The 24,591-nt window shown below is 41.9% G+C and overlaps 1 protein-coding gene across 1 annotated transcript in view; it reads right to left on the minus strand.

Moving 5' to 3' along the window:
* Window positions 1-15,026, minus strand: part of DTWD2 (DTW domain containing 2) — a 63,938-nt gene extending 48,912 nt beyond the window's left edge. Inside the window, exon 1 of the mRNA XM_052701363.1 lies at window positions 14,850-15,026. Coding sequence (XP_052557323.1) covers window positions 14,850-14,989 — 140 coding nt within the window. The 5' untranslated portion in view covers window positions 14,990-15,026. The remainder of the gene's footprint in view (window positions 1-14,849) is intronic.
* Between the last annotated feature and the right edge of the window lie 9,565 nt (window positions 15,027-24,591).

Below are 24,591 nucleotides of genomic sequence, written 5' to 3' on the forward strand. Positions count from 1 at the left end.
TCAGGAATAAACAGAAGCGAAGAATTAAGCTTAAAGCTGCACAGAATCACTGAAGTTGTTACAGCATACACAGAGCAATTACTGGAAAAACAATGGACTTCCTTAACGCTGATCTGATTATCATTACTCACAATTCACTTTGCCTGCACAACAAACCCTCCAAGATGAAGAAAATAAAGTTGGGATTTTCAGCTGAATCCAAGCAACTCCAAGCACACCTCGACCTGCAGCCTCCTCCTGATTTTTGTCGTTAGCAGTTTTTGTGTTGATCACACACGAGACAACGTAAGAAGCCACTGCAGCAGATGTGCTGTGTTGAAGTTAATTCTCAGGTCCAGGCCAAGCCCGTGGCCAGCCCCACTGACACTGCAATGCTTGCCCACAAGAGCACTCCACTAAGCAAGCTAAGTGATCTAACCCAGCATAACTGTTCTTTACTCAGACCATCTTAAAATAAAACATTAGCTCTTACCTGTAAATGGCAACGCAGTAAAAAAGGCAATAACAGTGGATAAATTGGCCTTTAACAGCTTGCAGGTTGCGTTAATTTAAGATCCCTGCCTCTTTCTAGCCCTAACTACTGCCATAGAAAGATTACTTTCCCTTGCCAAGGGGAACCAGTTAAAAGTCATCTAACAATAGCCAAATCTGAACTGAGCATGACGGAGGAGGGGAAGAAATTGCTACTGATCAAAGAAATTATTTTAAAATATTTATACTAAAAAGCTCATGAACAAAAAAAAAATGACAAAATGGAATTATTCCCATATGCTCTTCCAATATAATGCTCCAAAAACCTGCCTTCTTTCTTTCCTTTCCATTTCTAGAACTGGCATTTTCCCCTTGACACGCCTCCATATACGAGGAACATTCTGGGGTATCAGTTAATTACTAAAGGCTTTGAAACAAAAATGAAGAGCTCACCAACTTCAGCATTCAGTGGGGTCTAGCAATGGCCTTCACTCTGAGCCACAGGAAACCAACCCGGCTTCCAGATCTGACGAGATCACAGGATCTCCAATACTGTGACAGTGCCTTTCTTCCAAATTTTAATCTTCTCATGTAGATAATTTAAACAAACACATCTGCAAACAGTTTCTTAACAACCTGGAGGCAGCAGACACTCCCACGGGCTTTTTGATGCCTGCACCCAGGGCGCTAAATAAAAGCTCATCCTCTTTTGATCAACATATTCCCTTGTTTCTCTCAAAGTGAGATCCCTTAGCTTCTCCTCATTACTGAAACGAAACCACCCCATGCCTGGTTTCATTAGCAAAAGAATTCTCCCCGCGACTGTATTTTCTTTTGAGGAGAGATTAGGATGTGAAAATCTACTACATAAAGGTACCAAAATAGTCAACTGGCAACTCTGATACAAAGAGCTGCACTGTTCCCTAGCTTTTATTAGCAGGCAGAAACAGTTTCTGATGGTTTCTGACCTCAGGGCATTTACTATTACAAAGTTGGACAGATATAATTTACTTGTTTTCAAGTCTCCAAGTTTCCCTTTTTCTGGTGTATGTTCTTTGTATTTTCCGTGGCTGGCTCATGTTCTTCACGGGTTGTTTTTTAGCGTTATTAATGTTGTAAAAAAGGTTCTAAATCATCACAGAATCAACCATACTTTGATTTGTAGGGAGCAGAGCACACACAATTACAAACAGAATACTTTCCAATATAACTTAATGGCATACATGTGTATGTACATTACTTTTAAGTACTCAATTAGGCGCCCAATTATGTTGAATGGGTAGGGTACTTTTACAACCCCATCCTAGGAGCACAAAGACTTATTTCTGTACTCTCACCTTGGCATGTAATGGTTATTGTGCTGAGACAAAAAAAATAAAAAATACAACACGCACTTTATCCCTACACGAAATGTATGTTATGAGTTTATACCAGTAATCATTTAGGAAACTGTTCTGAACAGGAGAAGTCCCGTCCCACTACCACAAAAGCTGCCTTCACTCTCAGAAAGGCCACCCAGGCTGAAAAGGCTTTTTGTGCTTTTTTTCTGTTGAAAGCATGTGCTCTGTCGTGTGCAATGTATGGCACTGATGTTACAGAAGAGCAAGGGCAGAGCACCAGGAGACTCAGTTAATGACAACTATAAGTTTTCATCCATTTCTGGAAATGAAAGCAATCTGCACCAGACTCCAGGCAAAACAGCAGTATTGAGAATATGATAGAAAAGCCCAGGAGTAGGAAGAGGAATTCGAAGGAGAACAATTTTTATGGTAATATTCACCTGTAAGCAATTTCACTATAGCTCAAAGCTGTCCAACATCTTTCTACCTGTTTTTCAGCATTTCTCGTTTAAAAACTCATGACAAAGCAACCAGACATACTGGCAGGACTCAAAAAATTACTCTCTGTCTTCATATACAACAAAAAATCATGCGCTGTGCTCTCACTGCTTTCCTTTCATTCTTTACATCTAAATTATGATGTTCTGCTCCAAAATAATGCGGTCTGTTTTCCCAGCAAAAACTGAAACAAGACAACAGGCTGTGCATTGTGATGACCAGTTTCTAGGTAGTGGTAGTCTAGAAGTGAATATCACAGAATCATAGCATCATTATGGTTGGGAAAGACTTCTAAGAACACCTAGTGCAATCATTAACCACCACTGCCCACAAATCAGTGTCACCAAACGTGTGCCTCATCTCCATGTTTCAGTGGCTTTCAACACGGTCTTCAAAGTCTTCTTCAAGGCTTACCTGAGGAGTAGCAAATATAGCTGGTCTTCAGCTGTAATGTTGTTCATTACACTTGATTGATTAAGCGGTCACATGTTAAAAGTCAAGGTAACTGTGCATGCTGTTGACTTGTATCTGCAGTTGACAATTTGTGAAGGCAGTACTGAAAAATACCTTTGATTTAGGCTTTCCACAATTCAGTTTTAACACAATTCAGTACTTCAAGGAAGGTAAGCAGAAAGAAACCTTTCAATTACCACTAAGATGGTTGCTGTGAGTGGAGTGGCTGTGAGGTTTCTTATCTGGAGGATTACAGTACTTTGTTTTTATTTTTCAACGTTCTGCCTGTGGAACATCATTCCTGAATTCATAAGAAGAAATACTAAGGAAGAATTTACTGCAAGAGAAAAACATGAGGGTGAGAGCTGTCTTAGCACACGTCACACACAGACAACCAGCATAGAGTGTGCATCCATGGATGTATCCTCATGCTTCCAGCAGTGAGTGCAGTGGTTCTCTTGGGACTAATCTTCATCTGTGCCAAGAATGCAAGGACAAATTCACAACAGCTACATGTCTGCCAGTCCTCCTCTCCTTTCCCAGCCAGGACGGTGGGAGTTTGCACAGACTGAAACCCAAACATCTGCCATCTGGCACCTCTTTTAGGCTGCTTTCCCATCCATTGGCTCCACCAAAATTACAACACAGACATAAATGCTGCTGATTGGAGTGAGGCTATGAAATACACTGCGAACAGAAACAAGAGGAAGATACAAGAGAAACAGAAAGCATATCTTCCAACTGGCTAACTTTTGATTTCCACTCAATTGCTGAGTGGCCAAGCAACCATGCCTCTGCCACACACTGGGCTTCACCCAAGTGAAAAGGGTGGTAACTGAGACACAGGTGAGAGGGCAGCAGGTTTCTACAGCTTACAGTGTTTGAGAAGCATAATGAAACAAAGACTGAGGACAGTGATGGTATCTCACATTTTCTAGGTGATTATGTGAACTAATGAAAGCAAAAGCATTTACAGGATGGGGGAAGCAGAGACGCCTCTAGTGAGCTCTGTGAACAACAGCTAGAAACAAAAGGATACCGAACGTGGGTAGGAGAGTTCACATTCCATTTTTGGAGGCTGAAAATGGGAGAGTTAAACTCCCAAAAGCAGAGACAAGCACATCTGGTCAAAGAGAAGAGGGACATAAATATGTTTGTTCCCATAGCTCAGTCGAGTGCAGGTAAATGGCATCTAGCCCTGGTGTTACTTTCCACTGCCAGGGGCCCTACTGCAATATCAGGGTCAACTCTTCACTAAAGAAGAAGGAAGAAGTACAATTTTTAAATGCCAGGGTTTCTTCTCTGTGATAACACTGTATAAATGCAGTGCCACGCTGGTACATGAAAAAGTCTGATCAATAAAAACACTTATCAAAGAGCTTCATGGACAGAGATTTTACCCTGTGCATATTATAAAAGTAAAAAGAAGTCAGATCATATGCCAGTCGAGTCTGGCAGTAGCAGTGCCACTCAAGCCAGATTTTTCAGCTTGGTGTCCTTAGGCAAGCAAATCAAACAGCAGGTACTTTGTGTTACAACCAGCTTTACTTCTCTGTACTGTTTTATAGCTTAGTGGCTTCTTGACCTACTGCAGTCCATGTCTTTCAGATCGTTTTTTTATGTTCAGTTCTAGTGAAGAAATTAAGGTAACGGATGGCCAGGTTAAAGCAGAACTGCCTAGTATATAATGCCATTGCAGCTAAGTAGAAAAGACAACAGCTTCAGTTTCAGTGAAATAAATGCTCAGTGCTTCCCTCCTTTTTCACATACACGTCTCTAGGAAAAGTGGTTAATACCACACAGCTGGAGATTGCAAAATCCTGCATGTACAAAGTTCAGAGTCTGTGCATCTTCAATTAAAAAATCAGAGCAGAGAAATTAAAGGAAGGTTTGAGGTGACAATTTTAAGAACCTCCACTTGAAAATCTTTTTTTCTTCTTTTTTTTAATAAGCTTTTTGCGTTCCCATTTTGGAAACAGTTTAATGCACCATCCAGAGTTTTCAGATACAGGCACTTTCCTTTTTTTGGTGGCACTGATTCTAATGCGGGTCTTTGGTTGGATCAACCCAAGATATATTGATTTCTGACTATGTACAAGGGCTTATCTGAAAGTAATGTCTCCTATCTTATTATGTTGACCCAACACACCAGAGGCCAACATAACGTTGGCGGTATGGCAATAGAGGTTGAACCTCACTGACAATATCCCATTACATTTTTTTGCCATGCAATAGATGGCAGCAGAGGAGCAGTCTGACAAGGTTGCATGTGACATGGATGTGCCTATGAAGCAAAGGTGTTCGAATTCCTCAGTGTGCAAAAAAAGGCACCCAATTGCCATTCATTAACGCTTGCTGAGCATTTATAGAGAACAAAGAGTGGATGTGAGCACAGTAAGGCAGTTGGTGGAGTGTTTCAGCAGTGGTGACAGCACCAGTGGGTCACCTCTGCTGGTGCAGATGTTTACAAGAGAGGCTCTTGTTCCCAACAGGAGAAAATGCAAAACTAACGGTGGTGACTGTGTGGAAAAATCACATTTTGTAGCTGAGAATTCGCTCCATCAAACACTGTTATTGTATTCTTTGCATCTGTTGTAGTTTCCATGGAAATAAATAGGATGCACTACTTTCAGTGCAACCTGAGAAGAAAGGATATAAGAAAACAGTTTTTTTATGATAAGGGCAGTGAACCAGTGGAACAGATTGCTCAGAGACGTGGCAGATGCTCCATCCCTGGAGACACTCATGGTTAGGCTGGACCAGCCTCTGAGCACCATGACTGAGCTGTGGGTGTCCCTGCTCAGTGCAGAGGAGTTGGACTGGATGACCTTTAGAGTCCCAACACAAACAATTCTGCAATTCTATGCAAGATTTCAGCTGCCTCCAGCACTGCAAAGCTGAAGCTCTTTAAACCTGCTATGCTATGTGAAGTTAAATTACTGAAAAGCTTCACCTACTGTTATTTTGTGGTTGCTTTTTTGACTAAAAAGAGATTATTGCAACTTCTCATTATGTGAAACCTTGCAGGAATCTATGCAAGAGTAAACACTTCTAGCAAATGTTTCTGGTTTTTCCAAGTCTTTCATGAAGATTTTCAGCTTTCTTCCACAGTCAGTTTTCCTAGGGTAGTTCTACAACATTCTCTTGTTCCAAAAGCATCAGACCATGTGATAAACACAACTGACTTTTATAGTAATCTAATCACATATGTGACAGCTATTTCCATATTTGAAATTCAGGTCCACCTATGTAACACCACCTTATTTAATGCAATATTTTAGGGACAGACAGTACAGACCCTTTTGGCACTTATTTACTCTGTTTGTAGACAGCAAACTATGCCTGAATCCTAGCTTGCAACAAAGCAGACGTAAAAGCAGAGTTACATGGTCACTCTCACACCAAGTAACCTCAGGGGTGAATTCTGCCACTGACCTAAAGTGAAAGCAGACTCAGAACACACACATCATTTGGACATCAATTAAAAGAAGTGCTAAGTATTTATATTTCTCAATCCACTCCACAATGCCGTATCTCATCACCTGATTCTTCTACTCACACAGAACTATGAATGTAAGCATTTTTCCTCTCACAAATAACTAGAAAAGCAATGAAATCAAATTGTAATCTATTTAAGTAAAACAAATGAACACATAACAGAAAGCCTGTGCCAACCTACAGATAGCACAAAAAGAAAAGTGGATGCCTTCTAACAAGCAAAATTACGTCTTTAAATAGTAAATATTCATATTAGAAAGAAAACCCACCATTCTCTGCAATCTACCTGTAAGTGAACATGAGCTTGAAAAAAAATACGGTTAACAGCTTTATAACCGGTTCTAGGAGATGATTAAATATTAAACAAAATCTTCAATTTCGGCATAACTATTCACTTCAGTTACAGATGGTAGAAAAACTGAGCTTTGTTGTCAGAGAGCTTGAGAACAACTCAGAGTCCTAATACGACATGAAAAAGGCAGTGTGGGGCAGATGAACGTCCTGCTCAGCGCCTACCGACGGCTCAGAGCTGCAGGAGCACTGCAAATGCAATGCTACACTCTAGTGTCCCTTTTGTAAATAGCAGGCAGCTCTGGTGAACTTTCACTTCAGTTTTGAATCCACAATCTCCTTCATAAACGTTATTTTAAAAAGCCAGTTTCCCGGTGTCATACAACAAATAATGTATTTTAAGATAATACACCTGTTACTAAAAAGTGAACAGTTATTGGATTTCATCAATACGATGTGTTGGGTTTTTTTTGCTGAATACTTGGCATTTTATTTCTATTAGACATCATTAAGTTACTCTTAATCTTTCAGGGATACTTGAGATGCTGTTTTTAAGGTACACAGCCAATTACACATTTGCTTTGAAGTACTTTATTATAGAATCAAAGCATATCCAATAATATTCCATTCTGATTAAAACAGCTAGAAGTCCAACACAAAACTAACCTTTCTTCCACAATTTGGAAACACAGCTTGTATAATTAACGCAGTTGGTTTAGCAAGTGTGCTCAGAAAAACTAACAAGAAGACAGCAGCCAGGTACTTCATGGAAACACTGGCAGGAACAATTTGCTCTGTAACAGTGTGATTTTATGCTGAGAAAATTAGCAGTGCCCGTTCTGAGAGGCCGCAGGTGTGAGCTCACACAGAGCACAACTGTACAAAGCTATAAACAGACTCCAAGTAACTCAGACTGCAGGGACCTTCTGAACGTCATCTGCCCTGGCTTCCCACCCAAAGCAGGAGTAATTGCTAACGCCCTAAGCAAGCTGAACCAAGCACTTCCACGGACTGAAGCTTTATGGCTATATTATACCAAACAGACCGCTCCAGCACTACACCACCATCACTGTGAGTTAATTTCATGATGAAGTTCATGTCTACAATCCTGCTGAAACACTGCTGGCTCCCAGTCAAGCTGCTGACCATCTAGGCGTCCTGCTCTTTGTTGCAGAGTGGTTCCTTGTTGTGGTTTAACCCAGCAGGTAGCTAAACAACACACAACTGAGATGGGAGATAATCAGAGAAAAGACAAAGTAGTACTCTTAGGTTGAGATAAAAACTGTTTACTAAGATGAAGAAAAGGCGTAGGAAAAAAGAATGATAGTTACAATAATAATATCTATATTTATTTATACTTAGATGCAAATAAATATATACAGACCAAGTGATGCACAATCTTCAGGCAAGAATAACTAACCTAACAGGGGAGGTGGTGCTGTGGCAGTAGAGGTTGAACTTTCCCATCAATCTTCTGTTAAATTTTGCCAACAAGAATCCCCAGCTAACGGTGGTGACTCTAATTGTGCTGAAAAATAATGTTTTGTAGCTGCTCTGTCGAACAATATTACTGCACTCTTTGTTGCTGTTGCAGTTTCCATGGATATAAACACAAGGCACTACTTTCAGACTGGCCTACATAGATATTTACCCATGCTGCGTTGGCTGCTTATTCTTCACATATTAATGTTTTCAAATCAACTTCACACACTCATACTCAAAGTTCAAAAGAAGTTATATGCAAGTCCCCAAGAGAAACGGCACATTTGGATTTAATTGCTCATCTCTTTGGCATTTTAATGAAGAAATTCCCTATTACTGAATACAATTAACATGCATTTACATTAGAAATAGCAAAACACCAGTCAACTGTAATGATTTTACAGGCTAAAACCTCCACCTAACGAAAACTCCCATTCATCAAGCTTCTAAATCAAGTTCTATTAAACACTGAGGAAAAACTTCATGGGACTATTCTCAAAATACCTAAGTGTACTTAAGTACCAAGAAAACAAAATTTCACACATTACAAAGCTGAAGAGGACCACCACTGCTGCACCACACAAGCAATGTCACAAGAAATACCAACCTACCCATTTTGAGCACTCTTGTTCATAGAGTGCCATTCCTGATTTACGATTTCCTAGGAGTTATGGACATAATGATAGAATGGTTTGGGTTGGAAGTGACCTTTAAGATCACCTAGTTCCAACTCCCTGCTGTAGGCAGGGACACTTCCTGCAGGTTGCTCACAGCCCCATCCAGCCTGGCCTTAAAGCCTTCCCTGCTTCCAAGGAAGGGGCATCCAAAGCCTCACTGGGCAACTTGTTCCAGTATCTCACCACCTTCACAGGAAAGAATTTCTTCCTAAATATCTTATCTAAATCTACCTTCTTCCTACTTAAAACCATTTCCATTCATCCTGTCACTACATGTCCTTATAAAAAGCCCCTCAGCTTTCCTGTAAGCCCCTGCAGGTACTGGCAGGATGCTACAAGATCTCCTTGGAATCTTCTCTTCTCCAGGCTGAAGAGACCCAGCTCCTTCAGTCTGTTCTTGCAGAGGAGGAGGTCCAGCCCTCTGACCATCTTCATGGCCCTTGTCTGACCAGCTCCCAGCTCCATGTCCTTCGTGTGTTGGGGCCCTACAGCTGGACTCAGTATTGCAGGTGGGATCTCACAAGAGCAGAGCAGAAGGGCTGAATCACCTCCCTCAACCTCCTGGTCACTCTTCTCTTGATGTAACCCAGGATATGGTTCTCAGCCTTCTTGTCCACAAGTAAGTGCACACTGCCGGCTCATGCTGAGTCTTTCATCAACTGACACTCTCAAATCCTTCTCATCAGAGCTGCGCTCAAGCTATTCTCCACCCAACCTGTATCTGTGCCCCCATCCAGGTGCAGGACCTTGCACTTGGCCCTGCTCAGCTTCTTGAGGTCCACCTCTCAAGCCTGCCCAGGCTGCAGATGGCATCCCTTCCCTCTAGTATGTCAATCCAGCCATTCTTAGAAGAAGCACTGGAATTCAGTCTGCGAAGCTACAGATACCCATTATCCAGAGAATATCTACTTGCAAATATCTACAGCATCAAACACTGCAGCTTCCACCAGATGCTCTGCTGCTAGATGTCTCACTTTTGCTACTATTCTCCTGCTATTGAGGCTGACTCTCATTATCCATCCAATCTCTAAGATCTGAAAGCAGTTACTAACAGTCTTCCCTGTCACCCAAGCAAGAAGTACTCAAAGACAAAAAAACAAGTTTCTCTGATGGTCAACCAAATAAAAAATGTTTTAGAGCTCCTTGGCTGCAGTTATACTGAGCCTAACTACTTTTCAATATAAATGTTCACCATATCAGTTTTTCTATTCTAATATTTCTTTCTTCAATGAAATTTTTTACATCAGCATGTTTACCGACTTTATTTCAAAGCAACTAAGAAGGCAGTAAGTTTTCCCAGGTCTGAAAAAATAAAAAAGAAGAAAAAAAGCTTGCGTACAAAGCATTCATTGACAAATATAGTTCAATGTTAAGCTTTACAGTATTTTAAACCTTAATGTCCATAAATATTATGTCAAGCTGGTAACCACTGTAACAGTGGGCATCATCATAGCATCAGTCTTCTACCACTCCTTCAGTAGTGCCCCACTACTAAAGGCTTAAAAACTTTTATACCTAAATAAAACTTCGAAGTTCTGACATTTCTTCTGAAAAATCTTTGATAAAAAATTTACTAGGTCAGGAAAAGAATCCAGCCTTAGTAGCTGCCATTTTAGCATCCATTCAAAGCACTGCTAGAAAGGCTACCATCTGAAATAAATATCTCATTTTCCTCCTATAACATTCAACTTTAGAGTATAAATCATGTACAGTCTACTACTGATGACTCAGAAAAGCCACAAAACACAGGACTTCATCTATTTCTGGATGCTCACGAGAAGACAAGTGAATCAAAACCTGTTACAGACAGTTGTGACAGTTAATAGCTTTAGAAACTGGGTAAAATAACTTAAAAAGAAACTTGACAGAAATTATGGACATAATTGGTATATTTCACAAATGATATAAAGAAAGACAGAGGAAAAAGAAGTCAAAGCCAAAGGTAAGTTATACTTGCAGTAACAACACAGCCAAGTACCAGGCTGACATCCAGGAAGGATGATTTGTTCCAAGCAAAAAACATCACAGAATATGACAAAAAACATGTGAGCAGAGTCATGCAAACGTATGATCCAAGCTAAAGCTATAAAATGGGCAAGGGAAAACTGAATATAATGCAGACATTATTTGACTTTAAAAATTAGGAAGTGACAAACCAGTGCACTGCAAGGAGAGGACAAATGATGGAATTAAACATAGAATTACAGTCACTGAAAGGAGAAAAGAGAGCAACATCACCTTCCTTAAACTGAAGAAGTGCAGAAGTGAAAGGTAGGCAAAAAAAAAAAAAACTTACAGATGGAACGAGTGAGATTATCCTGATAATTCATTCTTAGGAAAGAGAGAGGAAAATAAAAATTTAGAAAAAAAAAAAGAAAAAAGAGATTGTAGGCCTATCAACTCAAGAATAAAGTAAGGTTTAAGAAACTCAAGAACAAAGTAAGGTTTAAGCTACGCATCTGAAGTGAGAGGAGAGCTGTTTTGCAGAAATGAAAGTTGATTAGTCCAGGGAGGGAAGGGAGAAGACGGTGGAACAGAAGAAGAATCTCAATTGACACCAGTCAAAGGACCAAAAGGACAAACGTCAGCAGCAATCGAATGCTATAAGCAGCTCTGGGATTTGCCAGAGCTTGCTTTCTGCAAAAGTAAATACCTTTTCTATTTCAAGAGATGTTTCATATCTCCAGTGAAATTCACCTATGGCAAATTCTCCTCCATAACAATCAAGTAAAGTTACAGACGTGGCTGTGCCTAAACCAAGTCTTCGAGTACACAGATAACAGCCTTCAGCTCTCATCTACTTACATAGGCATTACCATATAAAAAGGAAAAATATATATCTATATATATACATAAAAGGTTATTTCTGCTTTGTGTTATATTTACTAAAATCAATAACAATTCTTGTAAAGGAACCACTTATGGTTTTAGATTCCTGATGATTAAATTGAAGAAGTTTGATCACTGTTAAAACATCTTTGACTTCTCTTTCAATAAACCACCACCCTGAAGGCAAAGTCACAGTTGATGTAATTACAGAGAAATCGGGAAATCAAAGGCACTGGAGTTGCTTTAATTAACAAGATTATTCTCTGCTGCAGGTCTTGTCTCTGGTTGTGCTCTTCCTAGCCCTTAGTCATCCATAGTCAAAAGGACGTGGCCAGCCTGACACTTGTTTTTTTTTGTTTTTTTTTTTTAAATGCCAGCAGATCAAAATGGATGTTAACTGAGTTGGTCACGCACAAAGGAAGTGGCCTAAAAAGGTCACTACTCATTAGTCTGTTTAGAATATTACAGCAAATGAACAAGTGCCTCTGAAACTCAGCCAAGCAGAAAGAAGTAGCATTAAAGTCAGGAACGTTTTTATTTCATCAACAGCACTGGCAGCAGTCATTACTGCTAATACAGGCCAAAGAAACAATAGCATGAGGAATTTCTACAGATACAGTAAATACAAAATTCAGAGTAAAAATATACTGAAACTTCCATTCATGCCACTCTATGATTCTATTCTATGATTCACATCTCTTTCTTACATTTCTGCTTTTCTGTATCAAATTACACACAAGTCTGAGACGGTTTATTTCTGTAACAACTACAGGAATGAAAAATTATTTTATATTCACAGTAATGAGATGAGAAAACTTTGCCAATGCTTCTCATTTGTTAAGAAATACAACATACAGCTAACAAGGCTGCAATTTCTGTAACCACTCCATCACACTTAGCTGTGCTGAAACTAGCTTACAAAGGTGGAATCAGTTCATCATTTTAGGTAACTGTGTGCCCAGATTTGGACTAACCCTAACCCTGTCCCTGCTGGCCACCCCTCTTTACCAGGATACCATTTGCTTTCCGAGCTGCAGGCACACACTGCTGGCTCACATTCAGTCTTTCATCCACCAGGACCTCCACGTCCTTCTCTGCTAGGTTTTGCTCACAAAGTTCTCCCACTCTGTACATGTATCCGGCTCCAAGATAAAACCTTGCACTTTGCTATGCTGGACCTGATTAGTTACAGGCTATCCCACTTTTTCAATTTATCAAAGTCCCTCTGGATGGCATTCCTTCCTTCTGCTGTATCAACTGCAGCACCTATCTTGGTGCCATCTGCAAACCTGCTGTAGATGCTAACGCTGCGAACAGTCTTGAGATACTGCCATGTGAAGCCCAATATCATCAAAATATAACCTTTCCCTGAGACTGTGATCTACAAAGTCCATTTCATGTCTTAACAAGGTTATTTCTAGAGGGTTTTCCTTCATCCCAATTTTAAGAAGTGTTATTAATTGCAAATGTGTAACTATGATAAATACTTTTAATAAAATCACTATAGTTTTATTTAAAATATTTATTGTATTATTACAGATCGCAGGATCTCCCTATCAGGGAGGATGGGGTGAAGCCTTATGTTCAGAGGCCTTGGTCCTCACAGGCAGCATTAACCAAAGTACCCAAAGAGAAGGGAGCAGGGCATAGTATCTATAAGCACCATGTATGGTGTGGAAACTGTGGTGTACTGCTCTGATTTAGGAGTTTTTAATAGTTACTTACAACAAATGCCTTCAATACACCACTCAAGAGCCTGGAATAATGAAATCTATTCAGGAATGCCACCTATCATGTGTACTTCTTTATTTGTTTCTTTTTCAATACAAATTTAACAGGAAATGCATGGTATGGCTTCAGAAACACTTTACACTGCAGGCACTTCTTACAAGTTATGAACCACGGGAAAATACACAAGTTTAGTTACCTAAGTAGTTTATTCAAACAGTGATAAGAAACCAATGCTTTCAGGGAGTGAAAAATTGCAGTAAACTCAGAGCAGTGAAAATAAATGCCTGGAGCTCCTATCTGAAGAACATCAAAGAAATGAAAGCAATGAAGCAATTTCCATGCACGAGGCATTGCTGAAAGAATTAATACATGCTTATTTTGCTTTCTCTGATATCAGCAATTAGACATTAAGTTCATGTTTACACTTAACTATCTTCCCAACATGCTATAAAGCAGCTGCATCATTTACTTGTATGGAAGACAGAACACATTACCTCTTCTCACTCAGTATGTACATAATTATTTGGACTGTTAATATACATGGAATAGTTACGTAAGAACATTAAATTTTTCCTAATGTATGAAGGAGGACTGTTCCATAATGTCATTACTCATCTATCAATCTTCACAAATGAACGCATACATAAACAGTACCCCGATGAAGCACATATAATATTTTAGATACAAGTGAAGAGGGCCATTGGATTAAGGTTCTTCTCATTTTTACTCGGCATACAAACACTGTTTCACAGCTCATAGCGTTGCTTAAGGAATGTCCAATCCCTGCAGGCATTCAAGGCCAGGCTGGATGTGGCTCTGGGCAGCCTGGGCTGCTGGTTGGCGACCTGCACACAGCAAGGGGTTGGAACTGGATGAGCGCTGTGCTCCTGTGCAACCCAGGCCATGCTGTGATTCTGTTATTAATCATTAATCAAAGCACCTTTGGGTAAAATTAGGATAACATGCAGTGAATTAGTCCTGCATACATCTGGCAGTGTTTGCAGCAAAGATTTTTGTTTGTCCACAGACCGAGGCCAAGCAGAGATCACGAAGGACCCTCAGTTACACGTCTCAAAGCTTTTCCTGACAACATTCCTCAGAAGTTCTCCACCCACATTAACAATCTGCAAATACCCAACTCCACAAAGAGTGGAATTCATTCATTTTATCCAGAACGAAAACCGCGCTGCAAAAGGACACCAACTGCACAGCGCTGCCTGCTATCGCAGCGAAACTACGAAACACGGAGACAAAAAGCACGGCAGCAGCACTGCACAGCGCTACTCCTCGTGGCTCAGTGTCCGAAGGACGGTGGGCTGACTTCTTTATTTCACGGTTCCATGTAAGCAGGAGCTCTCATCACAAATGCCAGCAGCTCCAGGCCGGCGCAGGCGGAAGCAGGGCGCACAGCCACACACGCCCGGGACTCAGCCGGCACGGCAACGCAACGCAACGCAACGCAACGCAACGCAACGCAACGCAACGCAACGCAACGCAACGCAACGCAACGCAACGCAACGCAACGCCCCGTGCAGCTCTCCGCTCCAACCCTGGAGCAGCGGCCAGCCTCCCCGCTCACCTGCAGCGGCCGCATTCCGGCCGCCTCTCGCTGCGCTCCACCGGCAGCTCCCACAGCCCCGCGCAGCCCTCGCGCTCCTCGCGCTCCTCGCCCTCCTCCCCCTCGCACGGGCCGGCGGCGCCGCCGCTCTCCCGCTCCATGCCCGCGCGGTGGGAAGTGGTGCCACCTTTTCCCGCCAGGCGGCGCCGCCGAGCAGAAAGAAACGCGAGCGTCTCTCAGCCAATCAGGGCGCGGGGACGACGACGGCCCGCCTCACGGTCCTCCATCGGGATGCGGCGCGATGCGGCCGGCAGGGGGCGCTGCTGGTGCTCGGTTTTTCCCGGTGCGGCGGCGGTCCGGCCATGGCAGGCTCGGGTCTCGTTTGGTCGCTCCCTCCCTACACCTGCAGCGTGACTGGAAGCAGGGCTTTTAGAACTGGGATAGAAAACAGGTCCTTGCTACCAGTGACAGTCACGCTGGAGGTGGGATCATTATCCATTTACCTTTAAGACAACTTCGTCACTAAGTGCATGGGCAGAGAATTTATTTAGGCTGATTCTTGGGAAGTAACACCATTGTATTGGGCAGGAGGAAGAGTGCTGATGAGTTTGCCCAGGGTCACCCTCCCTGTGTCTTGGAAAGAGTCCCTGTGCAATGCTCCTGGGCCTTCACAGCTTCCCATGGGCGTCCAGTGAAGCAAGCCTTGTAGGAATAATCTGGTAAAGCATAAAAGCAAATGTTGTAAACGCTCCTGGCATAAAATAAACAGATGCATTAAAAGAACTGAGGTAACAAGTGTATGTGCGGTCACTTCATTGACAAGGAAATGGATAAATGTAGCAGGGATTAGTTATGTGCTGAACAGAGCTGCAGCTTTTATCTGTATACATCCTTCTGAGCAGCAGGGTGAGCAGTTTAAGCTGATAGAAAATCAAGGTAGGATTAACTGCAGATGCCTAAAATGCAGGCTTGAAGCTAGGGGGTTCCTGTTGTCAGAACATTACCATTCTGCATTCCAAATAAAAGCAGAAAAGATTGAAACTCAGACCAACTTTAGCTTTTTTGTGTGTATGTGTGGAACAGAGTGTTTGCTGCATGCATATTCTACCAGAACTTAACAAATAAGTGACTTCTGTAGTCACAGGCCAGCAATCTGCAAATCTGACACCAAATAGTCATTTAAAAGCACAATTCTAGGTCAGAGTCTAAAGCAATGGAACTAACTAGCTTAAGAGAAATGCCTCAATATTGAAGATTGAAAGGTAAATAGTTTTCACAGCCTCCTGATAATCAGTTTTGTTTTGTTTTGTTTTTTGCAGGCTAATGTGGAAAGGCGTGTTCACAATACCAAAGCAATGGATACCTACCTTGAGTATTTGCTGTGCATACTTAGATTTGAATTAACACCTCCCCTGTTGTACTGAAGGCCTGAGGAACTCCAAGCTTCTTTTTGAAGCAGTGTTTGCAGTCTGTGAATTCATCAACTTGCTTGAGAGCATGATTGGGAGCTTTTTATCAGCATAAATACTCCTTGATGAACTGCTCCATTTCCTTTTTTGAGATTGTCATCCCATTATGGAAAGTCCATTACATTTTATGGAAAGTGCCATTCCTCTACATGTCCAGTAAGTTCACTTTTATTCTAGGGTGAGGCTTTACTAAGAACAATCTCTATTTCTTGCTGCTACCGGGGAAGCAGTACTCAGAAGCTGAGTCTTCCAGAGAATTTCAATCCAGTGCGTATTTGCTTTGTGAAGAATCTGTGAAAGAATCTGTCAAAACAGCAGCAGTTTTCAAACAGCATATTGAGGGCTGAAGCACTTCTTCTGTGATGAAAGATTCAGGAAGTTGGATTATTTAGCTTGGAGAAGAGAAGGCCACACGGAGACCTCACTGCAGTCTTCCAGTGCTTGAAGGGAGCTTACAACTGTAAGGGAGACTGACTTTTTACACAGGCAGATAGCGATAAGACATAGGGAAATGGATTTAAAGTGAAAGACTAGGTTAGATGCTAGGAAAAAATTCTTCACACAGAGGGTGGCGAGTGCTGGCACAGCTGCCCAGAGAAGTGTGGATGCCCCATCCCTATAGGCATTCAAGGCCAGGCTAGATGAGCTCCTGGGCAGTTTCATCTAGTGGGTGGCAGCTGAGTCCGTGGCAGAAGGGGTTGGAACTGTGTGATCTCTGCGGTCCCTTCCAACCCTAGCCATTCTGTGATTCTATGGTATTCAAGTGGCAGGTGTGCTTAGTTCCTCAGCAGCTCGAGCAGTTTAATTCATTGAATTTAAGCGCTGCATTTCCACTCTGGCTCAACTCAGTTTCAAGTACCAACACAAGGCACGTGACATTCTTCTGAGTTTATGACCTGCTTTTGCAAAAGCTGCAGCCTCACACAAAATGTGCTTTCATGGCAGCTAACAAACGATGAATTCAGACTTCTTGTTACTCTTTCCTGCCCACCCCCATACTTAGCTATATATTCCTGGGATAGTTCCAAAGCCAGCAGCTGAGCAGGATGAACTTCTGAGTAGGGTCACCAGCAGGAGGTGTGGGGCGCAGAAGCAGAGGCAGAGCTGGGAGCCTGGAAGCTCTGACAGTGGAAGCTGCTGTCTCAGCACACCAACAGTGAGGCTGGGGAGTCCAGCAGCACACAGCACTGTGAATCAGACTCATGCTGCAGAACAGCGCGTGGAAAAGAAAAAAAAAAAAAATGCTGGGAAAGAAAACTCATCCCACCGTTAGAAAAATTAAACATTTTTATCTGTTCTGAGATATTTCACAAAAGAAAGCAGCTGCTGGCTGTATGGAAAAATAACATTAACATTAACCTTCTCAGCCGGGAACATTTGTGACAGAAGCCTACATGGACTTAGAGTAGCCAGATAAGGTAGGGAACTTTATGAGTAATGTTGCTAAACACTGTTATGTCTGAAAACAAGTACAGGACAAGTTTGGGAGTGTCTGAATTCAGAACGAGGAAAATGAGTTCTGAAGAGGAGCTTGTTTCCTGTTTGACTTAAGCAAGTGCTGACCTGGATTGCCAGTCCACTTGCATCTTGAGGCAGGTTTTTCTGATAAAGAAAGAGTTAGTGGAACAAGCTATCTGGTTAGCACAATGCAATTGCAACCTCCCAACATGGACTTTGTGATTATTGCTATCAATAGTGCTGTGTTTTCCACGTGCATGGTGATGCTGGGATGCTTTGAGAGCAAAGGCTGACAAGGTTTGTCATGAGGAAGCACCATATTGTTACTGAGTTACAATGTGAAAGCTGGGAGTAAATCACCCTATCTTATCTTTTGAATTGTTTGCCAAAACAGAGAGATTTTCCACAATATTGTTTCCCTCTGAGAATCACAGGGTTTGGCAGATAATAATATTTATCCATTCCCTGTGGGGGGAAACCTCCACAGCCTGGAGATACCTTGTAAGAAAAACTTGTTAAGAACTATTTCCACGTGAAGCAATAATTGAAAGTAGTGATTCTATTCCTGCTGTCTCACACTAGGCATGTGTATGTCAAGCTAAATAAAAGTAATGCCTCTTTTTTATTTCCATGCAAACTACAACAGATACAAAGAAGCAGAATAGCACTGTTTGACAGAGCAAATTCTCAGCTACAAAACACTAGTTTTCAATATAGTCGCCACCATTAGCTATGCATTTTCACCAGCCATGAACAAAAGCCTGCATGTTGCATTTGTGAAAATCTGCACCAGCTGTTTCACATTTTTGGTAGGAAAATATTGACCACGCAGTCCATTTTCCATCCGCTCAAACAGGTGGAAATCAGAAGCTGTCAAATCTGGATTACACAGGGTGTGATAGGACAGTGCAGCCAGGATAGACAGCGTGCTCCAAGCTCTGCAAAGTGGTATGGGGCCTGGCGGTATCACGTTGCAAGGGAAAAGTTGTCTTCTTCACTGGCCTGACTCTAGGAGTTTGAGCCTTCATCTTAGTCAGTTAGTTAAGCAGCAGTCAGAGCTGATGGTTTATGTGGGCTCCAGGAAATCTAGAAGGATTGCCCCTTTCATATCCCAAAAGAGAGTGCACATCACTTAACCTGCTGAGGGCTGCATCTTGGACTTTTCCTTTGGTGGAGAATTCACACGTTGCCACTCCCTGGACTGCTGCTTTGGCTCAAGCTCATACTGTCTCACTGGTAATAGTGCAGTCCAGGAAACTGTCACCTTCAGCTTCATATTATTCAGTAGGTTCTGGCAAACTTGCATGCAATGTTCTTCTCGAACTCCCTGCATATGTGTTTCTGGGACCCATCTGGTGTGAATTTGGTGATATTCCAAAATTGCCACCATCAGCTGTAACACACCACTCTCTGCCTCATGGTGCCAACATCCACCGTTCAGTCTCCGTGAACATTCAGAGAGGTAAGTGAAGATCAGTGGGTACAGTTTTTTCTGTGTGAAGGAATTCAGCCCCTTTGCTCCATACACACTTCCATGCCAGACACCATTCTGTCAGACTGCCTCTCTGCTGCCATCTGCCACATTGCAATGGCATGGAATGGAATATTGCTGGGAAGGTTCAACCTTTACTGCCATACTGCCAACATCTGCCTCTGCCATCATGAGCTAACATCATTACACAGGAAGCATTAATTTCAGGAGGCATACATTTCAATTTGTTGCTTTGGTTTTGATGACAAAATGCCTTTTAGAAATGCTTTAGAATGTTAGAACTACTTTCAACTATATTATAGAAACATATGCATTACAGTGTTTTTCTTCCAAGAAGATGGAAAATACTGAGGCAGGACTAATACAAGTACAGAGTATGCTTTTGCTTTGTAAGTATATTTCGGCTTAGTCTCAGCAGTTTAGATAGTTTATTCCTGTTTTGAAAAGACAATCACTTATGAGCCTGAAGACCTATCTGCCACTACATAACTCTGCAGGCATCATTTGTCCCTTGCAAATAAATACATTTTAACAGAAAGCAGCTTTTGGTCATTTTGTTTGCACTTGTTACTATAAAATTTTACAAAATTATACAGAAAGATAGCTACACCAAAGGAAATCAGTAAATACTAAAACATTAATAAGGCTGTTTACAATCTACCTGCACTTGGAGTTCAGTGTTCTGTCTTTGGTGGGCAGGTGCCAATGGATTTGCCGGTATTTCTGTGTGTCAGACAGTCATATTTAATGATGGAGAACTTTCAACCAGCATGCACACCTTGAACAATCCATGAAATAATGTTTTGTATGAAAAGTAGTGTTTCTTCTCTAGTACCATCGCAAGCACTGGTGGGTGCAGTCTACGGAGCAGGTGTTGGACAAATGTCATTTGCCAGCTCTGTCCAATCAACCTCCACCAAGCTTAAATGGGCACATGGCTCAGTCTGAGATGTATTTTGCAAACTTGAAAAGCCTTGCCTTATTTCTAGATGGCAAGTAATTGAAGGATAACTGCAAATTGTTGCTGCTGCTGTAGCTGATGATCTTGCCATTCTTCCCACTGTCCCAGTCACCACGCATGCTAACACAAGGTCATCATGTGGCCTCCCAGATGCTCAGCAAATTTGTTTCTCTTGTTTATCTTCATACAGATCAGTTCAGTTTGCTCTCTGGCCAGACAGGCACTAGTGCTGGCAGAAGTGTGCAAGAAGGAGGAAGGGAGAGAGGAAAAGATCCATTACTTGGGAGTAGCCCAAGTGATGAATCACAAGATTGCAGAGGCTAGAAGGGACCTCAAGTGATCAAGTCCAACAGTCTTGCTAAAGCAGGTTCACTACAACAGGTCGCACAAGTAGATGTCCAAACAGGTCTCTAATATCTCCATAGGAGACTCCACAACCACTCTGGGCAGCCTGTGCCAGTGTTCCATTGCCTTTACATTAAAGAAGTTCTTCCACACGTTAGTACAGAACTTCCTATGATTGAGTTTTAGGCCATTACCCCTTGTTCTACCTCTGCACACCACTGAGAAGAGCCTGGCCTCATCGATTTCCCTTCCACCTCCCTTTAGAGAGTTTTAAGCACTTACCAGATCCATTCTCATTCTTATTCTCTCCGTGCTGAACAGACTCAGGTTACTTAGCCTTTCCCCATGTGGGAGATGCTCCAAGCCCTTCATCGTATCTGCTGGACTCTTTCCAGGAGATCCCTGTCTTGTTTGAACACGAAGCCACAGTAGCAACAGGGGACCAGCCAGGTGAAACACCTCCTTCCTGCAAACTGACACAAGGATACTGCAGACATGTTGCCTCCCTCTCTGCTGGCGTTGTTCATATCTCTGGTGATTGTAAAAAGGTGAAATAGCAGTAAAAATGCTCATGCAGGGAAAAACATGCTGCTCACTCAGCTGGTGCCAAGCAGGAGGCATTGCACCATGCTGTGCTGTCCTCCATCCAGCCTCCCTGTGTGCTTGGACTTCACTCTACAGAGAGAGCTGCAGATGCAAAAGATGCTGAAAACAGTTTCAAAAATAAAGCATTATTTTGGATGCCAAAGTGGGTTTATTAATAATGTTTTTAAAAACTGTTTTCTGAGCTGCTTTCCTTTTCATATATCACATATAAGTATATAATATTTATATATCTCGCAGAACAGACTGGCACCAAATTTCACAAAATTATTTATCATCATCTAACAGGTTGTACATCCAAAATAAATGAAACACATCGTGTGAGCAGGAATTTGTTTCTGTCTATCTGCTTCTTCTAGAGAAGGTGCATATTTGTAACACATACAGACATTCCAAGCGGAATTATCAGCAGTGGTTTGAAGGTTTTGTAACGTTGTGCCATGCCCTCACTCATGGTAATGAGCTAATAAGGGAAGCAATTCTAATCCTAAACCTGTAATTGCAGTCTGCGATTACTGCAACTTAGATGACCTGGAGCACATTACAGTAAAGCTAACTAAGAACTTCCTGATAGTTTGAAAACCTCTGCCTAAAATCAGACTTATAATTTAGAATCTGTGCGCTGCATTTACACAAATACAGCTATTTTTTTAACCCTCGTGTGTTGTGTATGTTCTTTGGTGTCTGTAAAATGCAGTTGAAAATAAAGTGACTGAGATATTAAGCAGGCAGCAGAGATACGGTCTTTGGAGCAGTATCAGCTGGAATACTGCATGTAAGAGCCAGTCTCCCTGAAGCTTTGGAACTTCAGAGCAGGTACCAGCCAGTTTTCAGAAGACCCACTGTTTCTGCAAAGCTAACAAGCACAAAGGGAGGATCCTCCTGTATCAGCTTGTATGGTGCAGAAGGGCGCATAACTGGGAGAGAATGGAGAATGAGCGCACAGGTTTAGGTGCAGTGATTTCTTTAACTGTAAGCTTTTATTAAGGCCCGTTGGCATCAACACGCAGTTCAACTGTGCTTTTATAGGGCACTTGAATTGCCCTTCTTCCAGTCAATGTACAGACTTTGCATTTGGAGAATCCTTTCAAGCATATAACAAAACCTCACCGAAGTTTCTGTTGTAGAAACATATACAGAGAATCTGTCCAACCATCACAATTACTGTGTTTCTTTACCACTTCCTGCTTTTGTGTCAGTAATGGTATGCCGTTCCCTAAGTGAGCAAAGGAGACATGCGTGGAAAGTCACAAGTGGAAACCACTCCCTGTTCCTTAACTCACCTTCCACTGCTGCCCTGCCTTTGGTCCAAACAAATAAGCAAGGAACAAGCTGTAAGGAGGAAAGTAGTCCAAACCTGCAAGGTAACGTGTATTGTTCAGTGTTACTTATGCATCAGGATAGCATTTGCAGCCAGGAGAGATAATGCATATGGTTTATTCACAGATGCAAGAGTGCGCCTCCAAATAAAAGGAAGTACTTTTTCTTTCCTTCTTTCTTTTTTTTTTTTTTTTCTGTAAATCCAAAAGGTTGGGTCATTTGCAGAACATGACAATTAAGAGGGGGAATGCCAGGACAGCTATACTCATGCCCATGTGCTTAACATCATCTTGCTATTGCTTCGTCTGGGAAATTTTACACAATGGCCACACAATGTCTTCCATAGGTCTGGTTTTCTGGTTACAGAAACCCAGTATCCTAGATAGAATCTACATCAAGTGAAGTAAATTTCTCGGGTAACAGCAATAGCAATGGAGGTTCAGCAATTCAGCTGAAAATTTGTGTTAAAAACAAACAAACAAACAAATTAACTAACAAAAAAAGAAAAGAAAACAAAACAAAAAGCAATAAGACCATCAGCTAAAATCTGACCATCTCTTTCATAGTTTCACATGCAGACTGCTCAAGAAGATTACTGAAAGGGTGAAGCAAGTCAGAGAATCTCTCATATTCAACTTAATCTCAACATATTTAACAAAATTCCATATTCATATGCAGCTGCCTACAGAGCAGAATTAGGCATTATCATTGCTCTCCATCAGCAGGGTATCCTTCCCTTTCCAGTGCGATTGCAGTTTGCACACAGACCACAGCCAAGGATGAGACAGGAAAGTATGGAACCAGCTTGCACTGGTTAACTGATACCAGCCCATCTCATGTATTAAGTGAGGAAAAAACAGTGCATGGCGTAGAAAGGAAGGTATATTTGCAAGATACAAGACGTGTTTCCAGCAGGGCAAAGCAGATCTTTTTCTCCTCTGGAGAGTTTGTCAGAGTAGTGCTGCTAACACCGGTCAGGTCTTTTCTTGGATGCTTCCTGCTCAGTGCCATGGGACAAATCAACCCAGTCCCTGTGCCTAGCTGTAGAGATGTACTGTTTCTAATCCTTGTCTTCTATGTTGAGGTACGTGTGTCTGTCAGACACAGACATACCCTTGAGCTGATACTTAGTCTTGTGATTGAACTTACATTAATAATGGATGCATGTGAACAGCGAAGGGTGTTTTAAGGTATAATATGGCAATACCTGATGTGATAATGTCCCCCCCTTGGTAATCTGCTTTGAAACATCTTGATTTCTGTGATTCTGTTTTTGCTTTGCTCTTGGTCTTCTCACTTACTCTGGTTTAGACTTGCTAATCCTTAATCATAAAAATGACACTGTTTATGTTCTCAGGCATTTAAGGAAGCTTTCACTGAAGTTCTTGGCCTTGTTTCCCCCACAAAGAGTTGTTTGCATAATAACAAGTACTATCAAGCAAAACGTGTTTTTCTTTCAGTAGTTAGCAGATCAGAGAGAGTAAAAACAAAATAAATTATTTCTTCTAAAGATCTTTCTAGTTTGCTGATCACCATTTCTTTTTAAATAGCCTAATCTGAATGCTTTGTCAGACTAAAACTGGGTTATTTTCCTTGGGCTGGATTGAATTACTTTTGTCAAGAAGTTTTAACTTCCAGAGAAGACTTTGAACAAAGCTAAATAGCCTCAATGCGTAGTTGTGTGAAGCAGCACTCTGCAGTGAGTAGCTGTGGTAGTGCCAATCATTAGGTGTTACTGCAGCTCTACCATCTGCTTGATAGATAATGCAGTGGGTACGATCAATGTCTGAAAACAATTACGTCAGCTGAAATCTTGATGGAATGCAGACATAATGGCTCTGCACTGTACCTCCTGAGGCACTCCCATACCGGGGCATGGCATCTGTATCACCTTCCATCAGCAACCTCCTCCTGACTAGGTGGCATTCTACAGATCCTCTCTGTCCTTGCACCCAGCCACAAGCATGGATGTTCTCAGAAGAATGCATTAAAAGAGCAGTGGCCAGCAGGAGAGGGAGGTGATCGTCCCCCTCTACTCGGCTCTCATGAGGCCCCATCTGCAGTGCTGCATCCAGGCCTGGAGCCCCAGCACAGGAAGCATGTGGAGCTCTTGGA

Source organism: Tympanuchus pallidicinctus, unplaced genomic scaffold (genome assembly GCF_026119805.1).
Source record: "Tympanuchus pallidicinctus isolate F22 unplaced genomic scaffold, pur_lepc_1.0 scaffold4, whole genome shotgun sequence".
Taxonomy (NCBI): Eukaryota; Metazoa; Chordata; class Aves; order Galliformes; family Phasianidae; genus Tympanuchus; species Tympanuchus pallidicinctus.